This window comes from Pteronotus mesoamericanus, unplaced genomic scaffold (assembly GCF_021234165.1).
Source record: "Pteronotus mesoamericanus isolate MK-2021 breed Mesoamerican mustached bat unplaced genomic scaffold, CSHL_Meso_final contig_25, whole genome shotgun sequence".
In the NCBI taxonomy this organism is placed as follows: domain Eukaryota; kingdom Metazoa; phylum Chordata; class Mammalia; order Chiroptera; family Mormoopidae; genus Pteronotus; species Pteronotus mesoamericanus.
This window is the reverse complement of record NW_026555105.1, coordinates 8949259-8974489: the sequence shown is the minus strand read 5'-3', so window position 1 is coordinate 8974489 and position 25231 is coordinate 8949259. Positions and strand designations below refer to the sequence as shown.

Here is a 25231-nt window from a genome sequence, read left to right as displayed (position 1 = left end):
CCAAACCCAGAGCAAGGCCTCAAACCCAGCTAACACAGAACTTTCCCTGACCCCTCTTCCCCATATAAGAGGACGCGGGATGCAGAAGAGATGTTGGTAATGAATGATCCCCTCAGAGAACAATCTCTGTAGTTCAAAAATAATTTCTACTGTAATGCAAACAAACAAACAAAAAAAAACTGGTGGGGAAAAAAAATCTGAAAATTAGGAAGACACTAGAAATAGAATAGATGGGGAAAGGAAAGGCACACAGCGTCTACAGCGACTGTTTTCAACATCAGCACTGACGTTGACACGGAGGCCAGAAAGTTCTTGGGGACGGTGGGCGGAGGGGGGCGGACAGTCCTGTGCCCTGTAGGTAGGACGCAGAGCAGCCCCCTGTGCACGAAACTGTGACAGCCCAAAATTTGTCTACAAATTTTGTCTACAGACATTGCAAAATGGCTCTTGGGGGGCAAAACTGCCCTCAATTGAGAGCTACTAATGTAGCGGCCTGCTACCTGACTAGGAAGATGGTGGTGTGAGTTTCTTGCGGTGCATTTCGAAGAGGAGAGGAAACTCCTATTGAAAGATAAACTGTACCTGTATCAAGCAAGCAGAACTATCTCTAACCTGAGCAGGGTCTTCTTGGGTGCCTTCACGGCTTTTTGCAAGACAGCAGTAAGCCCTCTGCCAGTGCCCAACTTCCCTTCATTAAGCTACGATCTAAACCTCGCTGGAAAATTCAAATAGGACAGTTAACATCCCTGACCGGCAACCGAAGTTGTTCCTATCCCACAGAAGCCCGGGCACTGCCCCTTCCAAAGTGAAGTCTCCCTCGTGCCCTTGCCCAGGCCCCACACCTGGCTGGGGATGGGTGCTCCTGGGAGGATCCAGAGGAGCTGAGTGCCAGGCTAATCCAATCTCTTCTCAGGAGATTCTGTCCTTTCCCGAAGTGGGGAAGTTGTGGCTGAGACCTAGCTCCCCGATATCTCCTCGTCAATCAGATACCAGCCTTATCTGCTGCTTGTAAATGTTTCCTGCTCCATCAAAACAATCTGATAACCAATATGGAACATTTAAAACAGGAAAAGCAAATCGTTTCAGGTAAAATGAGTTATGACTTTTCTCCCCCAGAAGTACAAGGTGCGTTACCGGCCTGCTGGTAAAGCAAACAGGTTGCAACCTGTGTTATTCCAGGATAATTGCAGGCTCTGTGAACAAACGTTCTGATATCCCTGCTTCTCCCACAGGCTGGCTTAGCAAGAAAACAGACAAGACTTGTTCGCTCACTTCTGGAATAGCTTAGTCTGCACCAGAAGCCGGCAAACTTTTCCTTTAAAGGGCCCTAGAAAAACAGTAAATAGTTGCAGGTCACCAGGTCTCAGTCACAACTACTCAGCTCAGCCACCACAGCACAAAGCGACAAAGACAATACGCGAAGGAATGAATGTGGCTGTGGGCCAATAAAACTTTATTTACAGAAACAGGCACCGAAAAATGTAATAACTATATATGGTACCAGCTGGGTAACTGGAAATATTGGGATGAGGCGGTAACTTTGTAAAGTATACGGTTATCCAACCACTATGCTGTATACCTGAAACTAAGATCAAAAGAAAAATAGTGCATATAAACTGTAATTAAAAAATAATTTTTTTTAATTTTAATTAAATTCAAACGACAGGCTACATCTGGCCCATAGGCCATTGTTTGCGACCCCTGGTCTACCTAAGCCAGAGAATGGGTGCTCTGGCTGTCATGTGAGCATGTGGGGGGTGGGGGGCCCACAAATTCAAATCCTTACAGGGGCCACGTAGTTAACAAAAATAAAAATGGTCCTCACCCCAGCTTGCCCAGCTTTTGCTCTCCCACATTGGACAAAGGCATGGGTCTCGCAAAAGAAGGCACACTGCCTGGCCCTGGAGCGTGGGGGAACGGCGCTGGCACTCAGCCTGGACGCCGGGAGGCTGCAGAGCGGGGCGGAGCTCCTGCCCACCGATGGGAGCGCTTCCACTCAGCCCCACTGGCCACGGCGGCAAGGCAGGCAGCCGCCATGGTGCTGCCTGATCCAGGACAATGCCAGCAATCGCGCAGTTCCCTGAGCTGGCTCAACTGCCAGTGCACCGGCCTGCCCAACAAAGGAGTCCTTAAGACAATGCATGGATCCAACAACAAAGTCCTAGCCCGCCCAGTTAGGATATGTGTACACCCTGTACCCAGAGATGAGGAGGGGCCCCGTGGTTTCTCTGCCGTATTTGATCAAAGTATACCTAAGGCCATTTTGTAAATGTTATGTTAGCAATTATTTCTCAATACTTTGATGAGGGAGGGAGGGAGGGAGGACGGGAAGGGAGGAGGGAGAAAGGAAGAAGAGCTTCCAAAAGCAGTCATCAAACTCAAATGACCCAAGAACTAAAGATAAGAGCAGTATTTTGCACTCAAGGCCCTAATGTCATTTGGAGACAACATATTTCTTGTCTCGAATCTACTGCAGGGTGTTTGGCAACCTGACCCTCCTCCACAAAATGCCAGGAGTACCCTGACTGGTGCGCCTCAGTTGGTTGCAGCGTCTTCCCATAACTGAAAGGTCGTGGGTTCGATTCCCGGTCAGGGCACATGCCTGGGCTACAGGTTCACTCCCCAGTCCTGGTGCCTATAATCTCCGGTCTGGGCACGTACAGGAAACAGCCAATCAATGCTTCTCTGTATCTCTTATCTTGCTCCCTCTCTCTCTTCCTCTCTCTCTAAAAGCAATAGAAATATGTCCTCAGGTGAGGATTAAAAAAAAAAAGCCAGGACCATCCTTCCAGGTTTTGGGATATTCCCCCAAGTAGTCCCAAGAAAAAGCACCTACATGTTTTCAAACATTTCCTAAGGGTGCAACCACTGACCAAAAGGCATTAAAAACTAATTTATAAACCTTAGAATATTTCTCCCCTAAAAATAAAGTATGTTTTAAAGCTCTTCTTCAAACTCCCCTAAAAGTTTTGAATCCCCGATATGTGAAAAATGGGTGAAAACAGGGTCCCAACCTGAAAACTCAACCCATATCTGCACTTGGTAATAAAAGGTCATTACCAAAAATGGAAAAATTCAGGATTTTTAAAAATCAGGCCAGAATGGCTTTCTTTTTAGAACACTAGAATACGGAAGAGTATAGAGTGAAGGAAAAAGGGAAGGAGGTAGCGAACCTTGATATATGAGGTCTGGAAAAATTCCAGCCATTGTTGATATAATGAGAATGGTTTGTGTGACATCAATGTAACCTGGCAGTCAAGGAGAATAGACTAGAACGAACATGCAAGAACAATAATGACTTCACTGTACTAGTCAGTGGGGGGTGGCAGGCACTGTTGAGTGAGCATGTGTACTGTGTGGCCATCGCATTCAAAACGACTGAATGAGTAGAGCCACGAATCTGCATCACACTTTGCATCAAGCTTAAACATTCCTCCATGGAAACTATTCACATGACTCAAGAAGGCTGCAGCTGTGGGCAACTGGTGACTGGCAGCTTGATCATGACAACGCACCCGCTCATGCATCATGTCTTGTGCAGTTTTTCAGTGAAACATCAAATCACCCAGGTGACTCAGCCCCGTGACAGTCCAGATTTAGTGCCCTGTGACTTCTGGCTTTTCCCAAAACTAAAGTCACCTTTGAAAGGGAAGAGACGTCAGACCTTCAATGAGATTTAGGAAAAGACAATGGAGCAGCTGATGGTGATTGGGAGAGCTGTGTGAGGTACCAAGGTGCCTACTTTGAAGGGGCCTGAGGCATCATTGTCCTATGTACAATGTTTCTACTATCTTCTTCAATAAATGTCACTTTTCCATAGTATAAGGCTGGGTACCTTCTGGACAGACCTTGAGTGTCAAAAATCAAAAGAACTCAAACACCTAACAAAGCCAGAGGCAGACGGAATGAGTGAAGCAGGCAGGGTATAGCACAGTAGGGAGGGGTGGGAAGTGCGGAAAAGCAGAGCACACAGCCCCTGCGTCCACAGGGGCAGGATCTACTCAGCTCCAGCTGTTGCTAGAATTCTCTGAATTTCATAAGAACCCAGAAATGTAAGTTATCTGAAATCTCATAATCTTCAAATGTTGGTGGACTAACAGGAATTATATTATGTTGGCCAAACACATGTGCAACCTATGATTTGGTTTTAATTCCATAATTCTAAAAGAAAGGACAGGAAAAGGGATGGAAAAGGAAAGTGTCCTGAAGGGTGTTTTTTGTTTTTTGTTTTCTGAAGGATTTAAGTGCCACTTAGGAAAGCAGATCACGCCTGAGAGAGGGTGCCCATCCTACGTAAACTTTATGGGCTACAAAGTCAGAGTGAAGGGTCGGCCATTTCCTCTCCTTACAGCGAAGGCTACTTCTCCTTTGCCAACTCCTGGCAATTCAGCCCCTACACTCAACTTTACAATGTCCGTAGTCCACACCCTTATTCTGCAGTGTAAGGGAAGAAGCTCAGAGACAGAAAACAACTGCCGAGGTCACACAGCCAGTTCCCCAGGTGCAGTGGGGCTCAAAGGAGCCTCCCTGTCTCCAGATCCATCACACTTTCCCTCCAGTACCACGTCCTGTGAGCTCCTCCACCAAGACTGAAGATGACGGGTACTCAGAGCATAATCACATGTCTAAGTCACCTGTGCTCTGCTCTTTTCCACATCCTGAGCGTGTTCTTTATTCACGGCCTCCCACCCTGGGTCAAACTGTGGGGAGACAGCAACCGTAGGACCCTGGCCACTCTTCTGAAGCTGACAGCCCAAGAGGGGGACAAACACTTCGATGTGGTCATGAGGTTTAAGCGTTATAGAAATGGTATTAACACATGGACAGGGAAGGGAGAGGCTAATGCATGAACAGTCCAAGTTGACCAACTTCCAGAAAGAGATGCAACCCAATTCTTAAAGGACAGGCAGGGACTCACAATGTGTGTGCGCACGCGTGGACACACAGGGAGGAGGCGCAAGGAGAGGACAGTATTGGCTTTGTTGACTCACAGGACGCTGGTAAGAAAGTGTTTGCCCAGGAAGCTAATGACCAGCTAAAAAGGTCTGGGGATTATCTGTGGCCTCTGTGTTTCTTTCTTAGTCTTTAATCCCAACAGGTAGGGCAGCTCCTGCGTGACAGGCAGACTTAAGCTCGAAAGCAGCTTCTGACTGCTCCAAGGCCTCGAGGAGGCAACTTAACCTCTTTGAACCTCTGTGTTTTCATCTGCAAAATGGAGATGATTACAACCCTTACTCACTGGGGTAACCTTAACATAGAGACCTGAACATGGCGGCAAGGGGGAATAATCTGAGACTAATACGTCATACGTCAGTCCTGGATGGGCAGCTCACTCAACGGGTTAGTCATCCCAATACTTCCAGGTTGCCAATTTGATTCCCGGTCCGGGCACATACAAGAATCAGCCAATGAGTGCATCAATAAGTGGAACAACAAATCCATGTCTCCCTCTATCTCTAAAAATCAGTAACTTTTTTTAAAGAAGTATGTCCTCTGTCAATTATAACTCGGTAAAAAAAATTAAAGATTAACACAGGAAAGTGCTTACAACAGGACAGAACACACTGTAAGCACTGTTTTTAGTTTCATTATTACCAACACTATTATATGTTTTTGAAATTGTAATCCCCCCCCAGAAATTTATTTTGGACCCACCAATTTCTTCTACTCTAATAGGATTAGACCTGAGGTATCCAACACGGTAGCTACAGGCAGCCACTTAAATTTAAATTAGAAACTCAGTTCCTTCAATGCATTTGCCATTTGCAAGTGCTCCAGGGCCACGCCAGGCTTGGGACTATCTTAACGAACAACACAGGTCAAGGACATTTCTAGAGCTGCTGTTGAATTATTTCACGCAGTTTGTGTGATTTTTCCACTTAGTGTAGAGCCTGGCCTAATTATTATTATTGTTGTTGTCATTTGGCTCGATTCATCTTAACAACCTAGAAAATCAGTAGTAGGAGTCTTATCCTCATTTCAATGGATGGGAACACTAGGCACAAAGAGGTTAACTTGGCCACAGCCACAGAGCAAAAGCAGAGCTGGCATTTCACTATACAATTTGAGAATGAAAATAGATTAGTGTGCGGACACATACCCGCTCTCAGTTCTGGGCATTTAACCGCTACTAGGTCTCTTCCCGTGAAAGCAATAATCTTGTTTTATTCAACCTCAAATCCCCAGAGCCCACTTCGGCACTCCGGAAAGCACGAAATGCAAGAATACATCGAGGAATCCCTGCTTAAGTGGTACCAGAACCACAGGTCATCCTGTCTCCTCCGGTGCCAGGAGACTTGGCCTCATGGTCCACACTAAAGCACCGTTCTCTTTTTTTTTTTTTTAAATTGGAAATATACCTAGCCTGCATCAGAGAATTTTAAAGCTAGAAGTTTTCTTCAGCAGGATCCAAGATGGCAAACAGATGTTCCTATCTAGTTGATTGGTCCTGGCTGCCCGGGGGGCGGGGTCTGCTGCAGGGGGCGGGGTCTATGAACACTGAGAAGGAATGGTGACTAATTACCAGGAGCAATGGGTGGAGACAGCAGCTGTCTCTCACCACAGGCCTACACCCATTATTTTACAGATGAGAAAACTGAGACAGAAGGGAGCAGCCTCAGCCACACAAACACCTCCAGGCAGAGGTGAGATGTCCTGGAGGATGTCCTGCTGGCCAGGCCCTGGGGGAAAAAATCCTCCGAAGCTACACGGGTGGGGGGGCGGGGGGGAACACACCCAAGGAAAAGCCCCAAGCCCTACAGCACTGGTATCTTCAGCTCATCTGGGTCACCGCCCTGTCCCCAGAACTGATCTGAAAACCGGCCGGAAATGTCTACACAAGCCCATTATGAGCTGCCCTTTTTTGTCCTTTGACAAGGGGGAGTCTGGCAGCACGCTAGCTAAAGGCCCAGAACCGGCTCTTAGGAAAACCCGGAGAACCGTGCGTCTCGCTACACCTTTGTCCCTCGGGTGTGGACACCATTCCCGGTGGCCCTTTACCTGCTCCTTATTGTTACTGTTCAGTAAGCCAGGTTTCTTTTTCTTTTTAATGGGGCTGGTTGATGTGTCCTGTGGCGAGTGGCCATTGGACGAATGCGGAGGGCTGGGGAACTTTCTTTTCTGGGCTGTTCTCTCTGTGGAGCCAGGATCTGAAAGAGACACACAGGACCACGCATTTTAAAGCAGTCAGGGAGGCCTAGGCCCGCCGCAGGGAGGCGGTGTGTGGGCCCCCCCACGTTCTGTCCCCCAAACCCTCCTCCTACAATGCGCCCGCCCACCCCCACTTCGGGTTACCTATCTCAGAGGTCAGGCAGCCTCTCTTTGGCCTGTGTCATATTTGTGTAAAAGTTTTAGTTTGCTGCCAAAATATAAAACGTGGGAGGCTTCACAAAATAATCTGGATTTTTGGCTTCTCCTTAAAAAAAAACAACAGATCAGGGCCTAATGGCAGCAGAAGGATCTGAAGACCGGACGGCCATTTCTATGTGATGGGGGCCCTGTGTTTCACCACAATCCCCGCCCTCCCCTGCTGTGCCTGCTGACAAGGCTAGGGCCCAGCTACCACGAGATGTCACACAGGCACCGGCGTCATCCTTATCCCAAAGAAATATTTCTTCTCCACATCCGGTCCTGACGGCGAAGCAGGAAACCATGCAAGATAGACCAGGAAGGCCACACGTTTAAGGAGACAAAGGCAAACATGCTTCTTCATGGAAGACGACAACATTTATTCATGTTTATCAGACAAACAAATGTAACCGATTGAAAATGGGATATAACCCACCCGCCCGAAAGTCCTCATGGCCCAGCCCACACCAGTGGGCATTATGTGTGCAACTCTCCTCCAAAGAAATCGACACAAATTACATTCTCACTGATTCTCAGCTGTAAAACGCCAACCTCACCTTTGTCAATCCACTCTTTTCTATTTTAATTCTCCCAGAATCTCATTTAAACCCACATACATTTCCACCACCATCCAATCTTCACCTGCAAGACTCCGAATCCATTCCATGCCCGACAGCTGTCTTGTTAGCTTAGGGATGATAGACCGGCACGGCCTGGCGTGCCTGACATGCTGAGAAATGAAAGCTACAGGCACCAGAGGAGGAAAGAGCTACGCGGACAGTACAGGTGATGGGATGGAACATGGAATCCGGAAAGATGATTATCCCCAAAGATAGCCTGCCGACGTTCCTCCTCCGGTTTTAACTCTCAGGCAAGTCCCGGCACGCAGGCAGCGCCGTGTGTCACCGTCCTCCGTGTCTGGACAGGAGCCACGGGGGGGCAGATTAAAAGGGTCCAATATGGCCACATGCAAGGCCTCCTAATGGTTTCCTCTGGTCCCAAAGGCAGAGCATGTTGCAGCACGCAGGCTCGCAAAGCCAGGCAACAAGCTGCCGTGACAAGATCCAGCCCCCCACGATGGAGCTCTCCAGTCTCACCCAACAGGCTTCAGGAAAACCCCAAACCTATGCTCAGCGTCTCTCCCTGAGACACAACCCTGAGAGGAAATTAAATGCCAACCCCAAGCTCCTTGAGGGAGAACAGACCCCAGAGTTCAGGGATCCACCCACTGACATCCACACCAGGCCCTCAGGGCCCAAAGGGGTGGCCCCGAGGCACACAACAGCTAGTTAGTGAGTTTGGAAGTGCACGTTCCCCGGAGAAAACTTCCTCAATCCCTGGGGAAAACATCCTCAATCCCGCAGGAATCCCCACCCAACTCTACCATCAAAACTCTCCCTTTCTCGCAAAGTCTTTGGCCCAACAATCTCCTCTAAGAAACACCATTTATAACCACCGTCACAGAGGAGCGAAGCGCATACAAGATGACCCAGTGCGGCACTGTGGGCTCTACCTAAGACTGGGAACGACTTAAAGGCCCACAAATAGAGGACTGATCTAATCATATACTCCAGGCACACAGGGGACTATTCTTCAGCCTTTAAGAGGAATGAGGCCCCTCGACATGGATGGATGTCTGACAGTCTCCAAGCTTTTGCATCAGATGAAAAAAAGAAACACATGTCTAGCACCACTGAGGGACCAACACACATGCCCCTGCCTCCAAAAAAAGATGTAATATGTGTGTCACCCTGTTTGCCTAAGCCTAGAATATTCTTGGATCGAGACAAAGTGCTCTAAATGGAGTCTGGTGGTTGCCTCAGGGGAGGGGGACTTGCTTGGATGTGGGAAGGGATTATTTTTCACTGTGTAACCCTTGTGTATTGTATTTACCATGTGCCTGGACGACTGTATGAAAATAAAGTAATAAGGTATTTAGGAGGTTCAATTTCACATTTCAAAAAAAAAAAAAAAGGGGGGGGCAGCAGGTCCAACCAAAGCCAGTAATAAGTGGGTGACAGAGGACTGACTCAGAATTAAACACATCACCATACGGACAAAGTCGGGGCTGACCGAAGGAAGATGTTTGGAATTTGTTCTCCACAGGAGTGATGAACACAAATATCTTTGGCTCAGGTGTCAGAATATGGCTATTTGAGAGAGATGTTCTGGGAACTCAAAGAGGATGTGTCCCAGAAGAAATGGCACCCTGATCAGGCAAAAACTGAAAGCAATCGGACAAAGGTTTAGATTTCCTATGTTTTACCCCATTTGTGGGTCAATTTTGGGGCAAGAAAGCCTATGAGGAAAGGCACGCCAATGGGAAAATCAGGGCATGTGAGGGGAAAATTATGTTGTGTGTTTTGATGTTTCTCAGTAGGGCGCTGACTACGGGGCTTTGAACGGGAGAGCTCTTCCTCATTGCAAGGGCCACCTTGGCACCTCCCAGGCAATGGCGTCAGCACCGCCAAACACCGGCAACGAAGACAGCCCCCGCAGACCTCCCACATGCTCCCAGAGGAGCGCTACTGCTGAGCTGGGACATGGGACAGCCCAGCCCACACACAGTCAACCTCAGAGGCCAGAAAGGGCACCAGTTCCTCCTTGGGCTTTCTAAGCTCCCCACCTGCAGTTGAGAATGATGGTTCCCAATACATAGTAGTCCCCACACCAGCAGCAGGGACTTCACCAGGGAATTTGCTAAGAAGGCACAGTCTCAGGCCCCACCCCAGATCTACTGAATCAGAAACCTCTGGACAGGCCCTGGCTCCCTGTAGTTTAACAAGTCCTCTGGAGGAGTCAGATGCACGCCAGTGCATTTGGGTGTGTGTTTGGGGGCGGGCTCTGAGTTCTTTTGCCTAGACAACCCTATCCCACCCTGATAGGCCAATCTCCTCTCCTCCCCACCTCTACCTGTGGGGTTGGCTCTGGACTGAGGAAATAGAAGTCAGGAAAGTAGGCAGGGCAAGAGGATAAAAACAGCTGAACAGGAGACAACCCTAGGCCAGTTGCTACTTCTCAGAGCCCCGGGGCCACACCTGCAAAATGGGAGCAAAGGAGAGAAAGTAGCCAGACCAGAAATCCTCACCTGGAGCCCACAATTGTGCCCCAGGACCCACGGTCCGCAGGCCACAGCTCTGTAGGTGTGCACGCCTTCCTGGGATGGAGGGCCATGCCTACTTCGCCTCCTCAAAGGTGTCACCACCAGTAAAGATTTAAAAGGGTTTTTTGAACTGAAAATCCCTTTTGAACGTTCAGATTCTTTAATTCCACAGGAAGCAGGCGCGGGGTGTGGGGGGAGTCACTAGAAATGAAAACACTCATAAGCTCTTTACAACTAAGGAACCCAACAGAAAACAAAAGGGGAAACCAGGGGGACCCAAGGCTGCCCTCACCTCAAAGGATCCAAAATTTCTTGTCTCAGCAAAACAAAGACCTCAATTCTGTTCCTGGTTACAAACACACCAACTCCCTCCAGAGTTAATGGGACTTCGGTGGCTGCATCCAAAGGGTAGAAATGTAATAGGTTCCAAACAACAGGCACATACATCTATCTATCAACAGCCAAGTTTTCAATGAAGGCTCTTAGGAAGACAAACTGGGCAATGGCAGCCTTCAGGGGTATGAGAGGTCTGTCAGCATCCTGACATAAAAACCTGCCCACTCAGTGGGGGCCAGGCCTCTGGTGGGCCCTTGCTGTAGTCATGGTAACGAAGCCACCTTAAGGGCCTTTTCTAGAAAGCTGAGTCAAGTATTCTTCCCCATCTTTAAAGATTTCATTCTGATTGAGGAGATTTTGCTAAACACATTCAATCTATAAACTTGGAATGATGACCAATAGCTTCTGTTGACTGAGTTAGCAGGGCAGTGATTTGCCCTTGATCTGAAAGACCTTTCTGTGAGGTAGCAGGACCTTGTGATTCCACTAAGTTGGCCCACCAGCAACCCTCTGCTTTCCACCCCCAGCCCTAAAATAAGCCTGGCTCTGAAGGAGTTAACGTGGGCGAGGGAGGAGAGGAAAAGGACTGAGCGATGACTCAGGAAAACAGCTTGGCATGGAGCAGGAAGCACAGGAAGTTCCGCTCCTTGTGACAGTACACCAAAATCTTCGTAATACAGGAAGGTCTGTGGGTATTAGGACCTAAGCATATGACGAGATGTTTCCCGCATCGCTGTCTTATGGACTGCCAGAAACAAGCCCGCTCAGCCCTTCCTAGATGCCCCTTGACTTAAGGGAAACCTTACTTCAAAATAACCCAGGCTCAGCTTTCCTGAACCATGGTATTGTTTTTATCCTCACCCGAGAATAGGCTTATTGCGTTTAGAGAGAGAGGATGGAACAGAGAGGGAAACATCAATTTGTAGACGCCCCTACACACTGCAATCAGGGGTCAAACTCGCAACCTAGGTATGTGTCCTGACCAGGAGTCGAACCCACAACCTTTTGGTGTATGGGAAGACGCTCCAAATAACTGAGCCACTGGGCCAGGGCTCCTGAGCCATGGTATTAACAGCTAAGACTTTCCTTTATTACATATGTGAAGTACCAGGCAATGTTCAAAATGCCTTTCATGTCCTGCCCTCTAAGTCACTGCCCAAGGTCGCACAAGTGGCGGGGCTGGGATTTGAACACAAGCAGTGTGACCCAGAAGCCGACGCAAGGCCTCATGCCAGGGACAGGTTTCTCTCAGCTCTGTAGCAAGACCACTTCCTAATTCAGGGCCTATGTTTTAAGAGCACTCTCTCATTTTGCCTTTTTCACTCTCCAATGCAGATGGTGATGTGGGGAGAAAGGGATAGAGGGAAGTTCAATAAGGAGGTCTGGGAACTGGGAGAAAGATGGAAAATCGTGTTTGTCACTCATTGATGATGCACGCCAGTCTCTCAAAGACTGTCCCCAGGAAGCATATTCACCTCCCAATCTTCCAACGGAGGCACCAGAACCCGGCCTTTGCCACAAAAATAGGCCGGGGGGAGGTGGGGAGGATCTCACAACCATCTCCTCTCCCAACATCCCTTTCCAATCTCCAGCCAGGCCTCCCAGACGGGTGCTCCAGCCCCGACTCACATCCGGAGCCTGAGTCACAGCGCTAGCCTTGCTCCAGAGTCTAGGAAATGACACACCATTACAGGGACTTGTGTCCTCCAGAGAGGGAAAGGGCCCCAGCAGAAAGCCGACAGGTACCGGCGCTGTGGTGTGTATTGTGGGTGTTAAATTTCCTGAATGAGGTCCACAGGAAAGCCTGGTGGGGTGTTAACAAAAAGAGATGCTCAGTCAATAGGCATCATGGGCCACAGAAGTAGGGTGACCAACCCCTTGGCTGGACAGATTCAGGCAAACACCAGGATAAGCTGGCCACCCTGCTTGGAAGTCAGGGGATCCGTGCTCTTGTAGACCTGGTCCAGGCGGCACAGATAGGGTGTCACGGTGGCTGGGAGCCTAGTGCTGTGGCTGCCCAGCAGTGCAGCCTTAAGCAAGCTCTGTTACCTCTGTGCCTCCGCCCTTCCATCATAGTGCCTTATGGAGTCACTTCAGAACTGAATGCGTTAATTCGTGTGACGTTCCGTGTGACACCTGGCAAAGAGTGTGCGCTCCATAAAAAGGAAGCTATTTTTCAAAACCAACCATCATTCCTCCTCATCCTCTTCCTCCTCCACCACCACCCCTCTCCAAAAACAGAACTGGGGATTCTCAGCTGAGCATGCTGAAGTCATGACTCAGGTTCAAAGTCATGGAAATGCCAGGCTACAAAGTGGAAACCAGAATGCGCCCTGGATAGATCTCTCCATTTCCATCAGACTGGGAAAAGTTCAGGCTTTCTCAGAGCGCTGCGAGGGCAGCCAGTCCGAGGCAGAGGCCTGTGAATGGCCTCCTTCAAACATGACCACACGCTGTTCCCCGAAGAAGCAGCAAAGCAAGAGCCCGGGTTAATCATTTTAAAGCATTTCCTAAAGACGCAGAGCAGGTAACCAGACAGACTTCCCTCCCCCACTCCCCCCCCCCCCCCCCGCCCCCGCCCCAGGAATCTTAGGGCCCTCTCCAGCCACTAATTACATCATAATGAAACAAAAGCCCTGAGCTTCCTCCTCCAGGCCCAGAACAGAAATGAGAAATCAGCAAAGGGTGAGGGTGAGGGGTGGGGGGCTAACCCTATTTTTCCTTAGTAGAGAATGCCCAAGTCAGGGCCAACAGAAGTGAAAACATCTCTCAAGCTCACACCCAGAACATCTCCTAGACCCACAGATTCTGGAGATGAGGCCCCGGCCTCTTTCAAAAAAGCTGCTCTCTGGCCTAAACTGGGCTTTTGAAAGGTTCTCCCACAGCATGGGAAAGGGCATGTCTCATTCAGATCAGAAAAAGAAGGGCTGGAATGGAAGGAGGCAGTGGGATTAAGGGTCATTCTCAACTTGGTTAAATGTCAATGCACTGGGAACCCTGGGTGCCCGCAGGCAAAGCCAGGGAAAGGCAGGTAACCCTGGGAAGAGGGGCACTTACCTGCCATCGAGAAAGCTCTGCTGCTCAGAGGGCCTAGGCTCTCTTTCAAGGAGAACAGAGGCTCACCCGCGGCAGACATTCCTGCTTCCGGATCCTCAGTGGCCTCTCCCAGGGGGAGGAGGAAGGAGCAAACAGGACAGGCTAAGAGTCACCATTTGCCAGGCCAGCCCTGGTCTTGTACTCGCCGGGTCTCCCAGCGGGGCAAGGACACCCTCACCTCTCTGAATCAGACAGTGTGGGGCAGGGCAGCAACGTGCCTTTGTGTCCTAGGGCTTTCGGCTCTAATTTATCACCCTGGACAGACAGCAGCTCGGCTAAGCTGAAAGTCTTCAGTGCACTGCACTGAAGGGCCATTTATTTCACCGGATGTGAATGTACACAACAACCTGCATTTGTGCTGCTGGCTAGAGTGAGAACGGCAGAAGGGAGTTGTGATGTTTTTCGTTTTTTAATAACTGTTTATTGTTTCGAGTTATCTTCAGTTCTGATGTGCCTCTCCCAGAAATGAGAAAACCGATCTTCCCACTATTTATACAGTGTCAGGGTCTGTCTCCGATTCTGTCTCTCCCTGTCTCTGTCTCTGTCTCTGTCTGTCTGTCTCTCTCTCTCCCTCTCTCTCTCAATAATGCAGAAATGGTGATTAAAGGGCACATTCACATGTAAAAGGAGAACTTCCAAACCCTCCCACCAGGGCAGAAACGGCCTCAATCTAGGGAAAAGAGGCTGATTTACAAATGAATTCACTGTTTAGCCCCCAACAACTAGAGGCGACTGCAACCCAGGCAGCCCTTTCTCCCCCTCAGCTGGGATGAGGCCTTCTGGTGGGGGGTGGGGGGGGTGTTAGACACGACAACATCTCAACAGGAATTTCCTGATTTAAGAATGCCAAGCTTTTTCAAATTTTGCAGAGAGGGAGGAGGCAGGACCCAATTCCCTGCATGAAGCTGCAGCACCCCACCCACCCCTCCGTAGGCCCAGGCCCAGGCCCAGGCCCGGGCCGAAGGCTGCGTTCCACGTGTGTACATATTTCAGGCCCTAAAACAGCCAAACCACCACGAGGAAAAATGTGGAATAACCGGTTGCCTTTGGCCTTTCCATCATAGCTGGATAAGGAGAGTTTTCACAAGAGGAGCTGGTTCTGGTGGCTAAAAACCCATTTGCATTATTTATCCAGGTTGCGGACGGTAGTGGGCCCTACCCTCCCAGCCAGATGAGGTTCTAGAAAGCTCAGGTGCTTGTGGGTGGCTTTCAAACTGTAATGGGGAACTGTAGCACCCGAGGGCCAATTCAGAAACGAAACAACGCCTTGGCTGGCAGCAGCTGAAGCAGAGAAGTGGACTGTGAGCTGAAAAGGGAAATACAGAGGCTTCAAGAAGGGGGCAGATGAAGAACGAGGCGTTACTAATAACCAGATAGCACTCCCCATGTGTCCTGGGTGAGGGTCCGGCCTCTCTATAAGCCCCCTTAATTAGTGAAGATAAGAAAAGTCTCTAAGACACAAAGGAAGAAGGGACATGCCTTCTACAGTCACCTAGTCGTGTTCCTTTGGGAAAGCTAAGGTTTCAGCCCACGGTGTCACCCAAATTACACTGGTCAAAAGGATGCTTACCAGGACCCAGGTATCAGTGGGGGATTTTAGGAAAGTGTCCTGTGGCCCACAGACCGAGGAGTCCCCAGGAGGACGGTCAGTGTAGCCACTGCAGCAAGCCTCATGCACGCCGAGGCTGGGGGATGACTTCCAAGTCATCGAGAGGGGACTGAGAAGCAGAAATGTGCGACACAGCCATGAAATGGAATAAAAAGGGAATGACGTCTCTATGCAGGACATAGAACAAAACCCAAGTGGAAAAAGGCCAGAAATAGAACTGGGTGCAAGAAATGGGGGCAGCATGGGCTCTGAGTGTGCAAAGGCCCACAAAACACCCGGACACCAGGAAACCCCAGGCTCCTTTGTGAATTCTTTCTGATCACATTTAAACATATGACTATGGGGGAAATGGGTGATAATTTTTTTTTAATCCTCACCCAAGGATATATTTATTGATTTCATGGCGGGGGGGGGGGAATAGAACGAGAACATAGACGTGAGAGAAACATCAATCAGCTGCCTCCTGTACAAGGCCCAAAGGGAGACCTTTCAGTGTACGGGATGACTCTCCCCGTGACTGAGCCACCCAGCCAGGGTATGTCTGGTAATATTTATGTAACTCTCACTGTGTACCAGGCACTGGCCCCGGCCAGGGACCATGTCAGCATCCCCAGCCCTGACATACAGGAGGAGCTCACCGCATGCCCCCCGACATGAACTGGGTGCCTCTTTTAAGGGGCTCAGGTGTTTAGAACAGTGTAAAGCAGTGGTTCTCAATAAGGTCCCCCCCCCGCCCAGGAGACCTTGGCAATGTCTGAAGACACTTATGGTTGCCACAATAAGCAAAGAGAGGGGTTGCCACTGGCGTCTAGTGGGTGGAGGCCAGGGCTGCTGTTAAATACCCTACAGCACACAGGACAGCCCCACAACAAAGAACATTCAGGCCCGACTGTCCACAGAGCCACCGCTGAAGGAACCCTGGTGTCACCGAGCTTCCAGTGAGCTGCCACGCAGGTCCAACCCTTTGTAAATACACCGCCCATGGAGGCATCCGCGGTTCACCTGGCATTTCACCTGGCGGCCTGACTTCAGATTTCAAAGAGGAAAAAAAACAATGGGAACAGTCAACAAATAGCCACTGAGCAACTGCTAGACATCTAGGCTACCCGGGGGAACTGTCGGCAAGGCCCCTGCCCCAGGGAGGACAGCCAGAAACAGGTAACAGTAAGAGCAGCTGCCTTTTGTTGGCTGCTTTATCTGGGAGGCACTGCACTAAATACAAGTATCAATTTACTTACTCCTCACCACAGCTCCATAAGGGGGTCAGGGCTAAGTGTCCCTTTTATTGATGAGAAAACTGAGGCCCAGGGAAAAACAAGCCCCTGATGAAGTACCCAGTATATACAGAATGAATACGAAATATGTTCAATATAGAAATACAGAGAAAGAAACTGATTATGGATGGACAAAAAGTAGAGCAGGGGAAATACCAGGAATTTATGAATGCATACTGGGGGAGAAGGGATAGCAAGGAATATGTCTCTTATTTCCTCCTCAAACTGGGCTTGTGTGATCCACAGATATTTTTTAAGATTTACAAGAAGCTACTATTTTACGAATCCTCCCAAAAGTCCATGAGGTGGAAACAGCATTTGCGGATGCTTCTATAGGTGAGACCCAGAGAGGCACAGTCGGCAGGCAGGCCAAAGCGGCATGCCAGCCCCTCCATCGCGGCCGAGTCCCGCTCCAAGACCCTTCGTGCACCCCTCACCTGCCCTCCCTGGGGCACCGAGTACCACCTCGTCACCCTCCGACACTAAGTCATGCTTGGTGTTGGTCAGCGTCACCACGGCACTGTCATTCAGTGGGTGGGCTCTGGAGCCACACCCCTGGGTCAGAATCCAAGCCCTGTCGCCTGCCAGCTGTGTGTCCTCTAGCAAGTTACTCAGCCTCTCGGGGCCTCAGTCAATTCAGCTGTAACTGCGAGAACACCCCTGAAAGGGCTGTTAGGATTAAGTGAGACAACGCAGGCACAGTGGACAGCATCTGGCACAGAGCACCGCCAGTTATTACTGATACCATCCCCCGTGGGGGAAGGAGGAGCCAGGGCGGAGGGAGAAACAGTTACCCGGAACTCTCAAACCAGCTTCCCCAAATCTCTTAGTATCTTCACCTTGATTTGCACCAGCCTCACGACCCCTCCCAGCCTGCTTCTGGGAAAGGTTCACTGCTGAAAATCACCCGCTTTGTCAGTCCTCTCAGGCTGGTGTGGGTTCAACCCAGCCGGGTGCACAAGCCCTTTAAGGGCTCAATTTCCACCCAGATCAAAGCAGCCGGTGTCAGATGGCCCACAGTCCCAGCCCCACCCTTCCAGATTGAACTTCAGCCCCGGGACTCCTCTGAAGGCACCCTCCTCCCTCCTCGGAAGAGGCTCCCAAAGCGGGGAGGGCGCTGATCTCACAATCCCAGTAATCTGCAAAAACGCACTGAGCATGCCAAACCTCGCAGGCTTAGGATGCAAGCAAGGGCCCACGTGGTGCCTGGCACATCACAAGGGCTCTGCAAAAGGGCTGCTCCTTCCCGCCCACCCTCACTTCCACCTGTTCAGATGTTCAGATTCAGTCCGACCTTCACAGCTGCCCCCGCCCCCATCCAAGCCCCCTGCCCCTCTATAGCGGCCTTCCTCAGAACTAAAATAAGCCTTCCCCGACATAAACTCCGCTGAGGGGCTTACACGCCCAGCCTCTTCTCAAGATCTACAATGTGCCCCATCCGGAGATCTAGCCCTGCTCACCTTTTCTCCCCCATTCGCTCACCCCTAAACACAATGGCCCCAGAACGGCTAAACTCATTTGCACTTGCTGGCCCTTCCAGAATGCTCTATGCCTAATTTTCCCACAGGTGGCAACTTCAGCTTTTGGCTCAAATGTCACCGCCTCCCCAGAAAAACCCTCCCTGAGCACCTGAGCCTCCAGCCGCTTTATTTTGTTGCCCTGAAGTCTTGTTTTTGCCCCTATCACTTCAGTTCTCTCTAGCTGAAAATGTCTGAAAATTATGCGGCTTTTTCTGTTTGTTTTTTGCGGGCTCATTGGTTTACGTGTCTCCCCCAGAATGTGAGCGTCATCTCAGTTGTTGTTCCTTTGCTGGGGCCCAGGGCCTGGCACACGGCCGGGCTCGGGCATGCCCCCAAACGTGCACACCTGACCAGCCGAAGGCATGAGCAACCGGAGTGGGTGAACAAAGCCACAAAGCCGTGAGGGTGAGCCGCGCAGACCTGCCTCACAGGAACCTCCAGTTTTTCTTCCCCAGTCCGAGGCTTTCTCAGGTGCAGCGAGGAGACAGGAGAGTGTGAGGTCAGCAGGGAAGGTTACACAAAAGGCAGCCCAGCCATCTCCAGGACCGAAAGAAACTGGAGCTGGAAATTCCCTTTCAACAGGTACACTCGGCCATTCACCCATTCTTGTTTCTTGCCTAAAAGAGCCCATTTCCCCAAGAGTAGGGAATTCAGTAAGAATTTATATCCTGAAAATGGGATGGGCCTATGCAGCTAATAAACAAAATCAGTGAGAACCAAAGGGGAAAAACCCTGAGGTTTTTTCAGGCCACCCACTTCCGAGCTCTCTCCTGTCTTCCTGGGGAAAGCTGTCATTTTAAGGTCATTCAGCTGCAAAGGAGGAATGACTTTTGCCAGGGGAAACACTCAATCTGTGCTCCCCACTGGGGGACCCCCCCCATGGTGACAACCCTTTAACCAAATGTTTTAAATCTGATGCTTTGCCCCTTTTCTTATCAGACCCTTTTAAGTCTGAGGATCTCTACTGAACACCTCCTTTAATCCTTGAGATGAGTAATAGATTTTAAAGATGCATATTGGTCAAATGACTCTCACCAACTACTAGTGTATCTGGTCTCAACCCAAGAAATGACAACCTGGTTCAAAAGGCAGTCCCAGTTACTATGTGGGGACAGAAAGTTGCTGAAGGAGGGTTAGGAAGGTGCTGGACAAAACTCTGGCAGCCTTATTCAGAAGAGGGCCCAGGTGACAGCTGAGGAGGTGGTCCAGGGATCAAGCAGGGAGGCAACCATCAGGATGATCAGTTTAGGAGATCGATTTCTAGCTTCTCTTAAAGAAAGAAAGAAAGAAATCAGAAGGTCCAGCCACATGGGCCCCCATTTCCACAGGGAACAACCAATCCTCCAGGCTGCCCCCTTCGGACAGAAGGCGCTCTTCCCCTTGGCCAAGGACTCCGCTATTCTTAACTATCAGATAACTAAATCTAACCTTGAAAATCTCTTCAAGGAAGAGTGAAGTGGAGAAGGCAAGAAGGGAGACAGAGGGAGGAGAGAGAACTGATGCTGTGCTGGAAGAGCCAAGTTCTAGAAAGTTCAACCCGTCATGGTCTGAGCTTGTTTATATTTTCAGATTACACAGAAGGGGGCAAAGTATAGATGGAAATATAGCAAACTGTTAACAGTATTTACCTGGCAGGAGAGGATTTTTTAGCTTTTCCTGTGTGTGCTGTGGCTTACTGCATGGAGACACCCTGACTTTACCATTTGAAAAGGAAAACCCAGTAACTCGTTTTCCCCCTTAGATTCTAATTAGTTTCTATTTCTTGGAAGATCATTTTATTCAGAAAACATTTATTGAGCAACTACTATGAAATCACCAGCCTCCCTTTGTCCAGGAAGTGACAGAGACCTGGTGAGGAGACACACAGGTGAGTGAGTTCTACAATAAAGCATTTTGAAGACCAGGGTGAGGAGGGGCCGGCACACCCTGTGGTATCTCCCCCACCAGCGCCAAGATGCCAAAGGGCCTGACAGAAGCGGTTGGGTGGGGCCTCAATAAGAAATGCCAACTTGGGAAGACAAGGAAATAGCCATGTTCTCTCTTTGCAGAGCTTTTCAAAACAGAGCAGGCCCAAGAAGACCAAGCAAAACTCAGACTCCAACGTACAAATCATTTACCAAGCATGTTCTATGCTGTGCCCGCCTCTGGCTAATTCACTCTTTTCACCTAAAGCATCCAGTGCAGCACTCACAACAAATCCGTTAATGTATTCAAGTAATTAGAGCTTTCTATAATAACGGCAGTGTCCTCTCTCTGTGCTGCCTAACGCTGCAGCCTCCAGCCACATGCGGCTGGCTATTGGGCACTTGAAACATGGCTGTGGAAACTGAGGAAAGAATCTTTTATTTTAATAAATGTAAATTTAAACAGTCACATACAGCTACTGGCTACTTGATTGGGCTGCGTAGGTGTCGAAGTTCAGTATCTGACACAGTGGAGGAGCCACTGTAGAAACCTCCACCCATCCTAACTGCCTCGAGGGCATAATGATTTGATGCCTAGCAACCTGCACATGGACTTGCCCTTGATTCCTCCTTTAGTCTAGCCTGGAAATTCGCAAACCTTTAGTATGCATAAAAATGTCTGATCAGAGCTGATTAGTGTACTTTCATGGGGACTTTCCAGGGTGATTCTTACTTTGGGAGCTAAAAGGGCTCCACTGAAGGAGTTGTAAATGAAGGCTCAGGGAGAGCAGTCTGGATCTGCCCCATGTGGCTGGGCGAGGGGCGCGGGCCATGGCCACCCCTCGGCCACGTGAGAGGGGAAGCAAATTCCCAGGGCCACCCCGACAAGCTCCGACAGGCAAGGCCTTAATCTCCACGCAAGGCTGTGGTCTTAGGGAACCCCGGGAAATTCCAAGGAGGAGAGCAGCGCAAAAGGACTGGGTTTTGAGAAGAGCCTATCAGGAATGGTAGTAATACCCTGGGAAGGAAAGAAATCAGAGAGAAAGGGGCCATTTGAAAGAGTGCCACGTCCCTGGGGAAAAAGAAAGGCCACCATGCGTTTCCAAGAGAGCGAACGTTTGGGCTCCGGTAATTATTTCCAGACACAGATTATGCCACAAACAAAGCCATCCTCTCTAGCAGAAACGCTTTTACTTCCTTCTCCAGGAAAAAAGTTCCATGTATCTGATAGACAAAGTCAAGGCTTTCACTTCTGCATTCAAAATAAATACTGCGTACCAGCCAGACCGGGCACAGGGGTAGTGAAATGGGCACAGGGCAAAAAATAAGACAAGCGAAAACAAAGGGCAGGACCCACCCTCATTTGGAGCCTTAGAGCCAACGTGGGCGGGAGAGTCGGAAGGAAAGAGAAAAGGGGGTCTTCTAGGCCTAAGCCAAGGCCCGAGGGTCAGAGAGGGCCCTTTCGAAGACTGGGAAGACGCGCTGGCTGGCACAGAGAGAAAAGGGACGAAGGAGAGAGGGGGCAGGAAGGGTAGGCAGGGACCAGCACATGAGGATTTCAGGATTCTGATCTTTATCTGAAAACCAAGGAGAAAAGCACTTAACAGTCTGAAATAAGAAGGAAGAGCCACAAGAGATGACCTCTCAGGGACACTGGGAGGGTGGGACAGAGACGGTGAGACCAGCTAAAAGACCACCACAGCCCGATGGAGGCGGCGTGAGGAAGGGTGGCCTTCCAGGTACAATAGTCTAAGCAGGTGACAGGAAACAACAAAAGGACAAAAGAATGGAGGCTAAGTCGCACATCCCCAGACCAAGCCAATTGGCAGCGTGCTTGGGGTATTCACGGTGACAGAGAAGCGGGTGTTTGGGGGGGCCCAGAGGGAGCCTGAGGTGTGAAATCGGTAGTAGCCGTGTTGAGTTTGACACCCATAAACAGGCAGGGAGGACAGGTGAGCGGCTGGCCCTCTGAGTCACGACTTAGCAAAAGTCTGAATCGGAAATAAAAAATGTGTGTGTCATCACAAAGCCACAGATGTGGGCGAGATCCCCCAGGGAAAAACATGCTGGGGGAGATGAGGACAGGCCAAGCTTTCAGCAGCTCCGACATTTAAAGGCTGCAGAGAAGACGAGGTACCAGAGAAACGTAAGGAAAGCCAGGACCGTGGTGGCAAAAGAGCCAAAGAAGGAGACGGTTCCTAGGAGAAGAATGATCAGCGATGTCCAATATTCTGTTAGATCAAGGTGGGCAAGTACTGAACACCTGCCCAGAAAAAGCAACATGGAGTCTGCAGGGCGCTCCGCAGTAACTGGGAACAGAGAGGGACTGGGCAGAAGCCACAATATAACTGACTTCACAAAGCGAGAGGTGAGGAAGCTAATAGTTGAGTACATGCACTTCTAAAAAGTTTGGCTTTAGAAGCTAGAAATAGGAGAGTTGCTAAACGGAAGGATACAGGGTCACAGGAATAAATGTGGGAGACACTTGAGTGTATTCAAAAGACTGCATTTTTCACTTTGGGGGTTGGGCAAACAATGGACTATACAGATGACGCATGACAGAATTGTGTATTTGAAACCTATGTAATTTTATTAATCAAAGTCACCCCAATAAATATAAATAAATAAGACCATATTCCTCAAAAGGTTAAACAGAGTTAACCAATGACCCCCACAATTCCACTCCTAGGTCTACACCCCAAAAATGAAAACATACATCCACATAAAAACTCATACACAAATGTTCACATGAGCATTATTCATAAGAACCAAAAAGTGGAAGCAACACAAATGTCTAACAGATGAATGGATACTCAAAATGTGATATACCCACAATAGAGCATTATTCAGCCGTAAAAAGGAATGGAGTACTCAGATGTACAAGAATGTGGATGAGCCTTGAAAACATTATTCTAAGTGAAAGAAGTCAGACACACGTTCTATATATTCCATTTATAGGAATTGTCCAAAATAAGCACATCACAGAAAGAGAAAGCAGATTAGTGGTTGTCAGAGGCTGGGGAAAGGGGACAAGGAGAGTGACTGCTCACGGGGTTTCTTACTGGGATGATGAAAATGCTCTAAAATTCAGTCATGATGGCTGTACAACTCTATGAACATAGAAAAAACCACTGAAGTGTACATTTTTAAAAGGAGAATTGTATAACATGTAAATTAGATCTCAATAAAGCTTTAAAAAAACCTGCGAAATACTGGATCTCTAGGTTCCCAGGAAAGATGGGGCACGGGAGGGGTCCCCGAGGGGTAGGGCAGGGTGGGGTCCGGTGCAGTTGCGTAGGGGAAGTGCTGGGAGGGCCTTGTGACATCACGCTCACCCCCACTAGGAGAAGATCCGCCTTCACTGGAGCAAGGTGAGGTAACCGGTATTTGAAACTGAACCTCCCCTCCCCGCCCCCAAAAAAGTGCCAGGATCTCTAAAAGGCCTCCGATGTAGAACATGCATTCTACAGGAATTTATCTGGAAGAGGAAAAAGCAGCAGCCACTTCTTTGTAAACGAAGGTTGAAACAGTCCCTTTTAGATCCCCGTGTCCTAGGACAGGAGTCACAGAAACACAGAATGTGGGGCAGACCTCAAAAAGGAGGCAGGCACGAGCCTTTGCACAAGTGAACCACAGAGCTAAACTGCACAGACGGTGCCAACAGGACTCCCAGAACAGATGCACAGTGGCTGCTACGCTGGCCAAGAGGAGGTAGAGACTTGGAAAGCCGTTACCCGCCATCTTCAGAGTGCCGGGCATTTCAGACCTTGTTGGGAGAGGAACAATCTGGTAGTTATCTGACTCGCAAATAAATTCTTTCCATTGCACAGTACATGGATGGCACTTCTTGGGCTGCAGGAGATGTAGAAGAGCCAAAAGAGAGTTAAAAATACCGATGCTCTTTTTTTTTTTTTTTTAAAGAAAAATTCTCCGCACTTCTTCATCTCACTGTGATTTAGGAGTGTTTATGGTTATATTTTCTTAAAGAGTTTCCTTGAAAAAAAATGACAGAAGGTCTCTAGCTCATCTTCGTCCTCATAAACAATCCCTTTGTGAAACAGTCTGAATTTACATACAACAGTGAGAACGAGGCTCCTGTACTAATTAAGGTCTGGGGCTGGTTAGCAAATTGCTATAATTGCATATTCTCCAGCATCCTGTCTCAGAAAACATATCCATACCCAGGCAAATCTCAGCAAGAATGATACTGTTCAAGATTATAATATCTTGGGCTTCCGCTGCATCTGTGCATGGTTTCCAAGTGGCTCATTCCCTTGTGCGGGTGACATTACACAGACATTTTTAAAAACGGTTTCAGTTTTGGCAGCCTAGCATCCGCACACCACAATCATTACTGCAAAATGCACACATGGCAGGATCAAAACACAAGCAGCCCAAACAGGGAGGCCTTTGTACGGAGACATGAACTCACAGGAGCCATCATTTTCCAGGCTTCAAGTCCCTGGCCTGCGAGGGGCTTGTTCTGACTCATGCAGAGGGTGGCCAATATTCTGCAACGAACTGTGCTGTGACCAGTCTCGTGCAGAGAATGCAAGCTGACAGCCCTTAGCCACTTTTGACCTAGAGATGTGTTTTGTTGGGTTTGTATATGGTCTTTCAGAAAATGGGCCGCAGAGATCTTTTTTTTTTTTTTTTAAGATTTTATTTCTATTGAGAGATAGGAAAAGGGAAAAAGAGAGAGACAGAAATATTCATGTGCGAGAAAAACATTAATTGGCTGCCTCTTGCACGCCCCCAACCAGGGCCTGGTCCACAACCCAGGCATGTGCCCTGATTGATATTCGAACCCGCAACCTTCTGGTTTGCAGGCCAACACTCAACCCACTGAACCACACCAGCCAGGGCCAGGCTGTATTTCTATCAGGCACTTTTACAGGGGAAAAAAATCCCAGCTGGCAACACCACGGGAGCCATATTCCCACTGGTCAGCGATGGAACAGCTGGAGGGGCCCTCACCCCTGGATGCAGGCACTCTCCCGTCCACCAAGGCCCGGAAGTCCTAGACGGCGGCAACACTGACC

The 25231-nt window shown here is 49.2% G+C and overlaps 1 protein-coding gene across 7 annotated transcripts in view; it reads right to left on the bottom strand.

Moving 5' to 3' along the window:
* Positions 1–25231, bottom strand: part of ZMYND8 (zinc finger MYND-type containing 8) — a 107223-nt gene that overhangs the window by 67131 nt on the left and 14861 nt on the right. For all 7 annotated transcript variants that reach the window (XM_054573639.1, XM_054573642.1, XM_054573644.1 and 4 more), the window contains exon 3: positions 7000–7148. In XM_054573639.1, coding sequence (XP_054429614.1) covers positions 7000–7148 — 149 coding nt within the window. The remainder of the gene's footprint in view (positions 1–6999; positions 7149–25231) is intronic.